This window comes from Amblyomma maculatum, chromosome 2, assembly GCF_055883805.1.
Source record: "Amblyomma maculatum isolate TAMU_Amacu chromosome 2, ASM5588380v1, whole genome shotgun sequence".
Classification (NCBI taxonomy): Eukaryota; Metazoa; Arthropoda; class Arachnida; order Ixodida; family Ixodidae; genus Amblyomma; species Amblyomma maculatum.
The window spans coordinates 56958727-56972833 of NC_139345.1; the positions used below are offsets into that span (position 1 = coordinate 56958727).

Here is a 14107-nt window from a genome sequence, read left to right on the forward strand (position 1 = left end):
AGCTATACGTGCATGGCGCCATGAACTACATGCGACAATAATTCTGAGCACTCGAAAATGTTTCTTTACAACAGGGTTGCACAACTTGGTGTATGTTAAAAACTTTTCCTACAGATATTGCCTAGAGTTTGACAAATATCCACGTAATAATTTTGACGTGACAACGTTAAAGGTTCCATTCTGTAGAAAATCGGTGTCAGCTTTGTCTTCGCCGTGAAAGAAAAATGACGAACATGGATCTGGCAGACCGTAATGAACAGACAACATGGCCAGGACACTGAATCCACTGATTGATCGGAGTGTGCTGCAACGTCTCTAGACCAGGTGACATGGAAGGAACTTGCAACTCGGTCTTCTCCTTTGAGATGAAACGCTCAGATGGGAATTGCATCCCGAGTAAGGAACACCAACCTTACGTCACGCAGTTCCTACAATTTTTCATGACGGGGTTGTATATCAGTGTTGGATGGTCTTTCATATAATGTGGTTGCTTAAGACTGTATGCAATAATATTTAGGTAAAATAGAATATTTTTTAAACGAACAATAAAGTGAATGCAATTCCTCCGGGTGTAAGGTGGTGCCTGTGCGCTGTCCCCTTGTCTTTCTCATTTGTCTGTATCTTGCCGGGGTCTTTTCCCGGTTTATAAAAAGATGTTAGACCAACTAGCCCTGCAACATACTTTATTGAGCTACATTTCTAGTACAGCGGGCCCTTCTTTTTGTGTGTCTACTCCCTGTGCTACAAGACAGCGTTTGGTGAGCCACGTTGTTAATGCTACCTACCAATCAAAATGCTACGTCTTTTGCCTTTGGAAAGAAACAATTCCTCAGGACGTAAGTTGGCGCCTGTCCATTGTCGCCTTGTCACTCTCTTTTGTCTGTGTTTTTGCGCCGGGCTCTTTCCCCAGTTTTTAAAAAGCATGCGAATGAGTATCGTCAAAGCTGGCCGCAGACGGGAGCCATTTATCAACGCTGTTGTGTAATGCCCTTAAAGGCGCAGTGTAAATGTCCTCCCCCCCCCCCCCCCTCTAGCTTTCATTCAAGCCATCTATGGGAAACATACTTTGCATATGCACCCGTTTTACTTACTCTCGGAATTTTCCGAAGAGCAGCTTGCTCAGCTTGTCCACAAGTGGTGTGGAATGTGTAAGCTTATTTTCTAGAGCGCTGCAAAGGTTTGCTCAAGCGCAGACTTTATGGGAAATGCAGAATGCTTATTCTCACTTATCCGTACTTTCTGCCAGCGCCAACAATTGTTTCCAAGGGCAAGTACAAGTATAGCACTCAGATAGAGTTATTAAAGGAGTATCCCAAGAAAATATCTTTTGAGGCATTGTTAAGATATAGAAATATTTCTCTTCCCTAAAGGCTCCAGTAAGTAAGCAGATCGACTATGACACATAGAATTTAAATTACGAGGTCTACGAGTTCTACCTTACGAGTTCTACCTACATTTCGCAAAAGCATTCGCCCAACGAAATAGTTCGTAAAAAGTGTGTTAACGTCACAGATATAATAATCCATAGCACTCCTTTTCCATGTGTAAATCGTCAGTTATAGTCGCATTCCAGTCATCAGTTTGTGTTGTTCATATTTGAAGCAAAGCACTGATCCACATCGACGCGAATATAATCGTAAGCATGAAAAAAAGTGATCATATCTTTATTTTTAAGTATCTGTCTTGGTCCCAGTGTATTTAGATTGACATATTTTCGATCTATTCTAACACCAACTTATGTTTCGACAACGGGTTTCACTAAAGCAACCTCAAGTCGACGCAATGAACTACAAATATACACCCCTTTTCGAGGCAAAAACCTGGGGTGATTGATAGCTGCCGACGAGTGACACCCATTCAGTTGCGCAGAGGTTGCCGCCAGGCGCAACCGCTGTGGGCACCTATGTCAAAGTTGACTTCGCAGGCCGTCAGAAAGCGAGGAAGAACGGTTGTATGCTTACTTCCTCCAAGTCGGCCAATACGGGCTTGAAACCAGTCAGGAGACCCACGTCCAATATTGCCATGCCTTTAGTGTTTTCAAGAGACCTGCAGTTAAAAAAGTGGAGTGACGCCGATGTTTAAACGCGGATTGACGATTTAGCGAAGCTGTGCAAAGAGCAGGGCCTTTTTGGCGGATTTATATTACGTATGGTGTCAAAATACCTTTATTGCGAGCAAAAAACCGCCAGGTTTCCCTCTTTGACCTGCAAGTTACTCTCTTTCTCTCCATGTGTTTTTTTTGCTTATCCCCGGGAAAATAGTGCAGTGCGCAATAAAAATAGCACAGAATGCCGTCCCTATAGCGTGTGACTGCATTCCTGTCTTGCATTTTATACATGCTGAAGGTGAACGATTTAAGGGACTTTACGTGTGAAAGCAGCATTGCGAGCTTCCAGGCTCGCAGGTTTGGAAAGCTCTACATTAATTTCGTATGCTCGCAATTTTAATTTGTTATGTCTCCTCGCAGCCACTCCGCGTCTATCACTTGCGACCCTATCAAAATGCAGCCGCCGTTTCTATTGGTATGTTTACAAGCCATTGAATTTCAGTGCATGTTTAGGCAAAGCTTGCATATGGCCGGCGCGATTGCGCCAATTTCACACCGTCGTCTCGTAAACAGACAAAATCGAATCTTCAGCGTTTGGAGTAGAATAAAAGTTCTTACCTCGCACACACTCTCATCGAACTCTCTTTGAAATTCATGGGACCTGCACACAAAAATTAGCAAAGAGCCGCAGACAATTTAAAACCTCTTTCATATTCTATATTTTGAACTATTTATATGGCGTCATACGTGAGTCTAGGCGGATTAAATCTATCACCGACGCACCCACTTCCTTACCCTTCCTTCCCCAAGACCATAGTGATGAGCGATTTTTGTCGCACTTTTTTTCAGAAACGCGAGATCAAAAGATGTGAAAAATCTGTCTTCGCCTCGGCTGTGATCTAGTTTATGCACTGCATGTCACAGACAAATGGAATTCGATTAACTTTCTACCCTAAGTGGTTGCACATCCCTCCGACCCTTTCCCGCTCACCACTCTGGGGCGGGCCTACTGCCGCCATCTGGCATCACATAATCGTAACTGACATGCTCTAAAGGGAAATTCGTTTAAGAGGAACGCTGCCACTGAAAGAGAACAACGCTTCACGAGATATTATTGTATAATTCGGTCCCGCACCTGCGCGCAATGAAGAGTCCACATTTTATCCGAAATAAGAAAGAGAATAAAAGCCTTACGTTGTCCTTTTTGTATATCAACCTTGTGCTGCGTAAAGGTAATGTTCAGATGGAACTGTAAATAAAGAATAAAAGAACGTATCATCAGACAAAAATAAATTTTAATGAAGATTATTTGACTCTTGTAAATCGGATTATACAAAGCGAAAGCTTGCTGATGACATTGCAAGGTCCTCTGCGTAACGTTCCGAGATGGACCAGTTTCGATCTGATCCATGGCGAAGCTCACACTGCGAAGGAGTGCGGTGCGCTCCTCTAAAACAGCGGCCAAACCATGAAAATTCTGGAGTGACGATCCCCCATCGACACCAGTAGGAGCGGGCGAATCCGGTGGCGGCCTTCTTGCGAGGAGCCTAAAGCAAGCCGCTATGGCCTATCGCGTCGGTTTGGTTCCATTTTGCGCTTCCGCGCGTATACTTTTGAAAATACCACAATTATATCTTCTAGTTGTCACAAACCTTTAGTGGGAGCCCGTATTTTACGCCTCATGCGACATATTTATGATGCCATTTGAAGCAATGGGATGATATATTCTATTAATTTTGTGAGCGCTTCTTGGAGTAGAGATCGTTTTTTGTTTGTTTGTTTTGTTTTTTTTTTGTTTTTTTGCGGTATCAAAAGGACCTTGCATAGCACACAAAATACAGCGGTAAACTTCCTCTGAAATTACTGAAAACACCGATCGATGTGCGCTATTTAGCGATGCATGATTCGCATGAAGCACTCTGCGGTATATTTCGCTGAGAGCACGCAATTTTAAGCGGGATAGGAGCGGCGTTTTCTGTTTGCGTTATCATCATTTATACGCATACTGCTGCTAGGTAACTCACAATTTGCACAACAGTAGCACAAAGGGAGTTCATTTCATCAACCTTCAGCTCCTGGCACTTTTATAATACACTAGTGAATATATGCTGTTTTATTCATCGCGTTTGACTATACTCCTCAGGGTGCTACTCCAGCCGAAGTGTAGATCCAATTACAACCTATAATTTAATGAATTGACTATGTAACTGTCTAATCATGCGCAGCTTATTGTATGATTAGTTCAGATAGCAGCTGGCTTCATAGACGGAGTGGGATTATATGGTATCGTTCTGGTGATATTTTGGACTAATGTATTATTTTATGTGATGTGCTAATTGATTTTGGATTGCGTTATTTCTTTTTGCCGGTAAATAGTCTGGTAATCTCTTTTCAACAACCCCCTGCTTTAAATAAAGTATTTTGGTAAATATAAAAAAATCCAAGATGATACCTAATTCCATGCTCTGATAACCGATTTCTCCTCTACAATTTCTGGGAAACAATAAACTCAATTTAAGGTGATTTTATTGATATCAAAAGCTTTTTATTGCCTGACCATGTAGAAACTAAACAAAAAATTTGTTGGTCCTTCGCCGCACTTACAATAAAACTTGGCGAAAATAATCCGGTAACATAATATATTGAATCGAGACCATCCCAAATTTTTAATAATTAATAAAAGATATGTCTTTTTAGTCTATTAATCTAAAGGGCTTTAAGGTATTTTCCCCATTTTTCACTCTAGGGCCAGCAGAAGCGAAAATAACTCGATTTTAAAAATCCTGAAATTTCTCATTGGATTTGCAATAAAATAGAGACAGAGAAAACGAATTAACCTTCGCAGGTTTTGTACCTTATTTCCAGGCCTCTTTCATGTGAACAACAACCAGGCAAAACGGTTCGAGAAATGCTCGATGATTATTAATTTTGTTTACAAACGCTTTAACTCCTTAGCACCGCGTCGGAAAGCCTAAAATAGGAGCAAAATGTAGAATAAAGAAAATACATTTAAACCTCCACGCATGGTACACATGATGCCAATGCATGGGTGATGCGAAAGAATGAACTGTTCACAACACCTCACCTTGCACAAAAGGTTCGCGCTGACAGGGCGGTCGTAACTTGTGACAAAGTACATTGTTGCCGTTCCAGTCCCCACAACTTTGATGAATACCTTGTCGGTACTATCAGGGAGCTGTAAAAACAGCAATAGGTAAGCAGTGTCGTGAACCAAGAGCCCCAATAGCAGCACACGCTAGCCGCGACCGTAGATGTTTGGGAGACACCGCTATTTCTAAGCCGTGCTATTTTCAGCCCTATAACACAGCTGCGCTTCTGCACGTGGAATGATGAAGACATTTGGAAATGTTGTTGTCTAACATCCCCCTAACCGCCGTTTTTCTGTACTTGGCGCACACGGCATGGCTTAGATAAGAATTAAGTCCAATGCCTATCATAAATGCTTCAAGCAGAAATATGCAGTCGTACATATCACGCCGTTTCTCTTTGCAATTTGGCTCTTATCGCTATAAAATTACTGCATCCGAGGAAGCAGGGATTAACACCGTCGATCATAACTACTCATTAGCATCACGTCTCTCGACATTACAACTTGCGAAGGCTGGAAGCTATCGCGACTTACCTGTCAGTGAAGCAAGTAATGATGAAAAAAAAAAGGAAAACAACTTCCGGCGTGCTACATTCATTAATTTATAGGTTCATCGTGCTCCAGTAGGTTTTAAATATGACTTCAACAGTGCAAACAAAGTCAATGCACGTACGAGGTACTGAAACAGGTCAGACGCTACGATTGGAGCAAATGTATGTCCACGTTACACATGTGCTTGAAACAACTGAGCTGCACTCAAAACTTCGAATGAGCCAAGAGCCGGCATTAAGTTGCAAGGTTAAACTTCTGTGCATGTCCTCATGTTTCTGTTTCTCCTCTTATACATATTCATGTTAATATAGCCATTTTAAAGTAGGCCGCAGTGTATGTATTAGCATGCAAATATGCTATGGTCTCAGCAAATGCCATTCGAATGGCCGATATGATAAATATGCTATTCACTTTTTGGTGTCGTCACAACTGACGACAAAGCTAAGCTACGAACTGGCCAGTAATAATCAAATATCTGAAATCCACTGTATACTTACCTGGATCCTGGTGCGCTGTTGGGCATTTTCTCTCTTGATGCGAAGCGTGCGGTTAAAGTTTCGGTCACCACTCAGGGTAACTTCGCAGGTAAGGTCGATGCCTGCGTCCCGTGCGTAGATAGAATACGTGGACAGTGCTTTCAGCGCCACCACTGTATCCTGCGAGCAAGATGTTTCCTAATCATGATACAGCTTTTTTTTTTTTCGTGTGCGCGCGCATTGGGGAAAAATGTAGGATGGACAGATAAACGACAGCGCACACTCAGAACACGGAAAACGTTCAATCGAACCTCCGTCGTTTACGTCCAAAACGAAACCGCCAGTATTACTCTGTTTGTCGAAAACATTGGATTGCACAAGGCGCTGACTAAAACTTCATCTTACTCTTCTTGACTTTTTTTTTTTTTTTTTTTTTTTTGCGACTGTACTGTAGCAAGCGACAAGAATCATTTATAAAGCCCACATACTTCAACCACCTTCTGATATACTTTCTGGACACCAACCTGACAATCCTCATAAAGTTTCTCTTTGCTAATCTCGCATTTATCGCAGAGAAATACTACTTTGCCGAATAGATAGATCTACACCTGTCACTGTCTGCGCAGATTTGGAAACTCAGTTATTGACATTGGAAACGTGGTTTGATGACGCCAATTCCAGCTTTGGCTTCCAAAATATTTTAAGGCGTACTATGGAAACCATGATGCAGCGGGTGAGGCAGGCGATACTCGCATGGGGGTTATACGGCATGCTAACAATGCGCCTTCACCGCACTAGGGATAGTGACATCGCACCGCGCTAGACTCCTGCAAGTGCATGCGACGGCGAAAATGATGTTCTGGAACCTCATACCTTTTCTTCGATGTTTTAGTTAACCAATAGGTCTCATTTACGACGGATTACAGCACAGTAGAGAACAGTACAAGCTGTGCAACTATTCATTAAATCCATGGCTCAAAAGTGGCCACGCAATACCTTATGACTTCGATGGCAACAAAATTGAGGAAAAGCTTAACATTATCTTGACAAATAATAAAAGACGACGTCAAAGAGCTGAAAAATTACAAGCCAATCAGCCTGCAGTCCATTACATACAATATGTCTACTACAAAAAAGTTATGGAATTAGGGCAGCTTTAAACTTCGACCAAACGAAGAGTCCGGCAGGCTTTCGGAAAGGCTGTCCTGCCAAAGATCCTATTGATACTATCAAAGAGGTAATAAAAAATTCTCGGAATAATTTCAAAACCTACGTACAGCATTCCTTGAAAACGCATTTGACCCATTCGAAACCTCAGCACATGCCAACATTGCGAAATTAGGGTGTAATCGAGTTATATCTGAAAGCACTAGAAAATATCTATAGCAGCTGCGCAGCAACCATAGTCCTCCATAAGGAAAGTGAGAAAATTCCAACATTCAGAGGGTTAAGTAAGAAGATGTGATCTCTCCAAGGCTATTCACCGCTTTCTTAGAGGAAATATTTAGGAAGCAGGATTGGGAACAGTTAGGGATAAGGGGTTAGAGAGAATACCTCAGTAATCTTAGATTTGACGATGACATTGTCTTGCTGAGTACTTCAGGAGATGAAATATGTAACAGGCAGGAAAGTGAGTACTGTAGCCCTAAAATGTTTTATGCAGAAGACTAAAATGATTTTCAATAGCCTCGGATGAGAATAGTAAAATTCTAGAGGCAGAGATGCGCTGGAAGTCGCCTACGTATGAATTACGTCTACTTAGGACAATGCGCCTACTTATGATAGGTAATAGCTGCCGATCGGGATCACGAAAGGGAAATTACTAGAACAATCAATTTATGCTCGAACGCATTTGGCAAGTACTATCAGAGGAAAGTATGTAACAACTCTACCATAGCGGTACTCAACTATGGGGCAGCAACGTTGAGGCTAACAAAAAGAGTTCGGCTTAAATCGAGGATTACGCACAGGGCTACTGCATGAAAAATTGTAGGCGTAATGTTAAGAGAAAGGAAGCAAGTCGAATAGGGCAGAGAACAACCGCGAGCTAACGACTTTGTCATCATCATCAGCAGCAGCAGCAGCCTAACTATACCCACTGCAGGGCGAAGGCCTCTCCCATATTTCTCCACTTAACCCGGTTCTGTGCTAGCTGCATCCACTTGACCCCTGCGAACTTCTTAATCTCATCCGCCCACCTAACTTTCTGCCGCCCCCTGCTACGCTTTCCTTCCCTTGAAATCCAGTTTGTTACCCTAAGCGACCATCGGTTATCCTTTCTTCCCACTACATCTCCTGCCCATGTCCATTTCTTCTTCTTAGTTTCCGCTAGAATGTCGGTAACTTGAGTTATTTCTCTGACCCACTCTGCACGCTTCCTATCTCTTAATGTTACCCCTACCATTTTTCGTTCCATAGCCCTCTGGGTTGTCGTCAACTTAAGTAGAACTCTCTTGGTTAGTCTCCACGTTTCAGCGCCATAGGTGAGTACAGGTAAGATGCAACTGTTATATACTTTCCTCTTTAGCGATACCGGTAAGCTGCTAGACATAATCTGCGAGTACTTGCCCAATGCGCTCCATCCCAATCCTATTCTTTTTGTTATCTCCTTTTCATGGTCCGGATCTGCGGTTACTACCTGTCCTAAGTAGACATATTCGCCTACTACTTCCAGTAACTCGCTACCTAATGTAAACTGCTGTTCCTTCCCGAGGCTGTTGAACATTACCTTAGTCTTCTGCATAATGATTTTCAAGCCTATCTTTCTACTTTTCCTGTCTAGGTCATCAATCGTTTTTTGCAGTTCATCTCCCGGGTTGCTTAGCAAGGCAATGTCATCAGCAAATCGCAGATTACTGAGGTATTCTCCATCTACCCTTATCCCTAACTGCTCCCATTCCAAGTCTCTGAATACTTCCTCTAAACAAGCTGTGAATAGTACTGGGGAGATTGTGTCTCCTTGCCTAACACCTTTCTTTATGGGAATTTTGTTACTTTCTTTATGCAGAACTATGGTTGCTGTGCAGCCACTGTATATATCTTCCAGCACTTTCACGTACGGCTCGTCTACCCCCTGATTTCGCAATGCCTGCATCACCGCCGAGGTTTCAACTGAGTCAAATGCTTTTTCGTAATCAATGAATGCTATTTATAAGGGCTGGTTATATTCCGAGCATTTTTCTATCACCTTATTGATGGTATGGATATTATCGATAGTAGACTACCGTTTCTGAAACCCTGCTTGATCCTTTGCTTGATTGAAGCCTAAGGTTGTCCTGATTCTATTACCTTAGTAAATCCCTTATACGTAACAGACAGTAAGCTGATTGGTCTTTAATTTTTAAGGTCCTTAGAGTCCCCTTTGTTATGAATGAGGATAATGTTTGCATTCTTCCATGGTTCCGGTACCGTGGATGGCACCAGGCACTGAGTATACAGGGTGGCCAGTTTTTCTAACACGATATCCCCCCGTCCTTCAGCAAATCCGTAGTTATCTGATCCTCTCCAGCTGATTTCCATCTTTTCATAGTTTCTAATGCTTTCTTGACCTCGTCCTTCGTCACTGATGGAACGTAGTCGAACTCAAATAAAACAAATGGGCATGGGCACTTCTTGTAATGCGAAGGCAACGTAACCGATGGTCTCGAAGGGTAATAAACTGGATTCCAAAGGATGGCAAGCATAGCAGCTAGGGGACGGCAGAAGGGTGGGTGGGCGGATAAGGTTAAGAAGTTTGCACTATGCAGGGATGAAGTGGGTGCAACTATAGCACCGGACCGAGTTACTAGATGAATATGAGAGAGACATTTGCATATTTCTAACTATAGTCAGGCTGGCGAGGATGACGATGATGATCATTCAAATGGCACAGGAACAGGTTGCCAAATTTAAAAACTACGGGCCCGACCAAACCACATCTTGTTTCCGATAAAGGGGCAAGTAAGTGCTGTCACTTGCGCAATGGCCGATTGTAATTTGCGCAGATTCCTGGTGCTGATCAATTTCTCAGTCAATTGTACCGTAATATACTGACTGTTGTTTGACTTCAACGCAGCAGTTACTGTATCTACTGTTTTATTTAAAGATTCCTTCGTCTCCGTTATTGTTACGTCACTGGTGCCCTGCAGACAGTCTTCACTTGTTTTATTCTGTTCAAAAGCGGCACAAGCATGCTGAGAAAAAGGAAAAGTGTAGGAAAGAAAAGATTTTTCGTTTGACAACAAACCACAGCTATTATGTACCTGGCTGGATCTCAGTGAACCGCTGGGGTTCATTTGGAGGTTGAGCCATTGTACCATGGCTGTGATGTTATCCTTACTCTCGCCGCCGTTGAGCAGAGCCAGGAGTGCGTATGACGTGGCTTGCACCGACAGCGGCTTAGAGCTGGCAGGCACATACAGTCCACCATCTGCGTGTTTAGTGAAGAGGACACAGAAGGCACATGGCAGCGGCATTTGAAGCCCCGAATAAGGGGTGAGTACAACACAGGCAGCGCTGCTCGCAACCATTGCCGAGTTATCGCAAGCATTAGACCTATAGAGTTTCTTTACTATAATAGAAACACCTGGTGGCCCTGTACATCATCCGCCATTCACGTCCAAGAAAGCATGCCGTGAAGGCCAGGCTTCGAAGTGGCTTGTTGCCTGTTCTACAGATAGAACTTTTTTGGTTCTTAATTTTTCTTTAACCCTCCCCCCCCCCCTCTCCCCTCCTTGTGGTAGCGATGTGTTTAGGGCGGTCGACGTGCACAAGGATGCTGGATCGAAGCTCTGCCACGACGGTCGCTTTTATATGGAGACGAAAAGAAAGACGCCCGTGTATTGTGGGATGTCTGTGCAGGCTAATAAGCCACAGGCGGTCACAGTTTCCGGAGACCTCCACTTCGGCGTCTCTCATAGCCAAAGTAGCTTTGCAACGTTAAACACCATAAACCAAACCTAACCATTTGCTTTCCATCGAACACTGGTTCTCTATGGCGCTGTGTGATTATCCACCAACGAAAACAGTTCATTTAAGATACGAAGCATCCGAACGAAGCAATGACTGCACTGCAGTGGTCATGGTCCCCGCAAAGTATGCGCAGTTACACTATCTGCTCTTCTGTGCGGTAAAATGTATAGGTGTAACCTGCTTTTTCTCTAAAAAGCACCGATTATTTCACGTGGAGTCACGTGCACATATTTTGTACACCGATTGAGGCAACGAACGAAAATTAAAGAATGAGTTTGTCAGTGCGCTTTTTCTTATGCTTATTTGCACCGACATGCCGTTACACTGATGAGTCAATTTATCAACTGATCTGGATGATACGCAGAAGGCCGCATTCTCTTGAAGTGCAGCTGCGTGGTTTATTTTGGCCCAGGCCGAAAAGCTGAGTTATGTGGCGTGGACACATACAGCAAACGACTCTAATGAAAAAAGTGTCGAGTGTGACATAGCTAGAAGTTTATTGAAACATATGTTTAAGTGCTCATGCAACTCGAGGGCAGCCTGTCTTTTCAGGATCAAAATTTTGCCTGCCAAAGAAAGAAGTTTCACTTGGCACTTGTACACCCAATATACCTAAGAACTTTAAGAGCAGTTTTCTTGGAGATCAATTCTGTTTGATAGGATTACGCCGAATATTGTAACAGTCTGTTATAGTTTCTAGTCTTTTGACGCGTCGCAAATTACATCTGAACGTTTGCCATTCGTTCGCACAGGGAAGGCAAGTCGGCCGCAAAATATCAATGGTGTAATAGAGGACCTTGCACAGGGCGCTACGCCGTGAACAGTTAAGGGAACGTTCGGCGATCAATCGTAGAGCTTGAGTCAGCACACGCAGAGCGTCAGAGCGAGCGTCGTCGTCGTAGTCTTTTCTGACCAACAGGTGTAAAACATGGTTGTCGTCGTTCTCTTCAGCATCAGGCGCTGAACATTTAGGAGCTCAATACATGTCTTACAGGTGAGTGCTTTTGACAACAGGTTTCAGCAAAAGATTTATTGGCAAAAAATTATCACGCCTGCCGAGAGTAGACCTGCGAATTTATTGATTGCTAAAGCGTAATCGTAAGACATGCTGAAAAATTGCATTCTTAACAGCCTCCGTTTCAAAAATGCACTTTTCTAAAATTTCTGGGCATATCATATATGATGAAGTATATGAAGCACCCCGCAAAAATCTGCTTGCCTGTTTTTTCTGAATTTCCATGAGACTCTTCATCCAAATTGGAGCAATGTTGCCCAGTATAGGAGTGCTCGTTCTTCAAGTGGTGCGCCAGTGGGGATGTTTTATGTAACTTTCGAGGATGCGAATACCAGGTATATAATTCGCGAATCGAATCATCTGACAGCTTGATATACGATTCGGAGTCGGTTATTTTAGTGTCCACATATCCAATCTATACTTAAATTGATTAAATAGCTTCTTATTTTCTGTGAAAAGTGCTCGTTATATCTTTTTAACGTTAAGCCACCTTAACGCATCATTAAAGCGCCCACTGATTAGAGCGTCTTCGAGAAATTATTTTCAATTAATTTTAATCCTTAGTTGTTGTTTTGCTTTGTTGACATTTGTACGGCAGATACGAATGCCTTTATCGTTGATATCATCGAACTCGAATTTCTTTCGCCAGTCCATTCAAGCACCTGACATTGCCAGTAAAGGTGTTACTACTACGTAGTAAAAACGAGTGGTCTTTTTAAATGAATGGCTTCGTACCATGACCTTTGCGACAGGCCTCGAAAAATCAACTTCGACGCGTCGGTCACGCGAGGTCGGTCAGTGGCGGCAACCCTGCATTTCGTTTTAGGTGCCTTTCTGCTTGATACCAGCTTGAATGTATGGCGGCAGTTGCATTTTTGTGAACAAAATGGGCAATTCTATCAGTACTTGTCAATTTGTGTTTGCCCTCGCTGTTCGTAGAAATGGAAAACAAAGCTACCTTCCTATAGAGGACGAATTTCTTAGCTTCTATCAGTAGATGGCGCACAGTGTTACGGATCTCTATAATACTTATGCTAAACTATTCACCAATTAACAAATTAAGTTAGCAAGATAACTGACGTCGATCACATGAGCGAACATGACCATGCATCAACAACTTTATTTTTCGGGGCTTAATTGAACGCCTCACTGTACTACAGACTTCGAATTGCATTATTATTTGTGAAAATGTTAATTTCTAATTATCACATTTGCAAATCAAAATTCGATATCTCGTAATGTTAATGTATAAACACGAGCTCACCTAAGTATAAAAAAATTTCGATTGATATTACAACATTTCTATCAAAACAGTACCAGAATTGAGTATATTGACTCCATGCTTTCCGTTGCGCCGACGAAAAAAAATTCCGTTTTCGTTCTTTTTAAGTCAGAGCAGGTCTCTCCTGTATAAGCTGAAGTTGTTTCGAACATCATGGAATCGTTTTTATTCTTGTTGGTTTTTCACCTGATATAATAAGAAATTTAAGGCTGAAATAAAACTGTTAATAAAAAGCTTACAAGTGAGGAACACTTATGCTAGTTTACCTTGTCCTCTCTGGAGAATGTTGAGGAGCCTGCGCAGGGCGGTGTTATTTGACGGGCTCTCGCTGAAGGAGACCGCGTACGCAGCCAGTGAAAGTTCGTAGCCTGAAGTGTCCGGCTTCAGCTGTGTCTCTATGAAGGTCTTGGCTTTTTTGGTTGACTCTGCGAGGTTGACCACCTGCAATGGCATGATTGCCACCAAAATAATCGATGCAACCGCCCTTTTGCTGGGTTCTCGCCTAATTGTTCGCCACAGGTACGTCTATGCAAGCGCCAAGGGCCCCCGAAGAAAATATTTACGGCCACGACCTCGCATTTCCGCTAATTTCTCCCCACTTTATTTCTAACTACGAGAGGTGGAGTAAAAGAACAATTGAATAAATATGTATATTTGTATTCATTACTAGAAAGAC

At 42.7% G+C, this 14107-nt stretch overlaps 1 protein-coding gene across 1 annotated transcript in view; it reads right to left on the reverse strand.

The window, feature by feature from the left end:
* Nucleotides 1-14107, reverse strand: part of LOC146198706 (venom factor-like) — a 121179-nt gene that overhangs the window by 21193 nt on the left and 85879 nt on the right. The window contains exons 27-33 of the mRNA XM_084594202.1: nucleotides 13698-13872; nucleotides 10426-10592; nucleotides 6206-6364; nucleotides 5133-5243; nucleotides 3242-3296; nucleotides 2666-2708; nucleotides 1962-2046 (exon numbers count right to left, since the gene is read on the reverse strand). Coding sequence (XP_084450328.1) covers nucleotides 1962-2046; nucleotides 2666-2708; nucleotides 3242-3296; nucleotides 5133-5243; nucleotides 6206-6364; nucleotides 10426-10592; nucleotides 13698-13872 — 795 coding nt within the window. The remainder of the gene's footprint in view (nucleotides 1-1961; nucleotides 2047-2665; nucleotides 2709-3241; nucleotides 3297-5132; nucleotides 5244-6205; nucleotides 6365-10425; nucleotides 10593-13697; nucleotides 13873-14107) is intronic.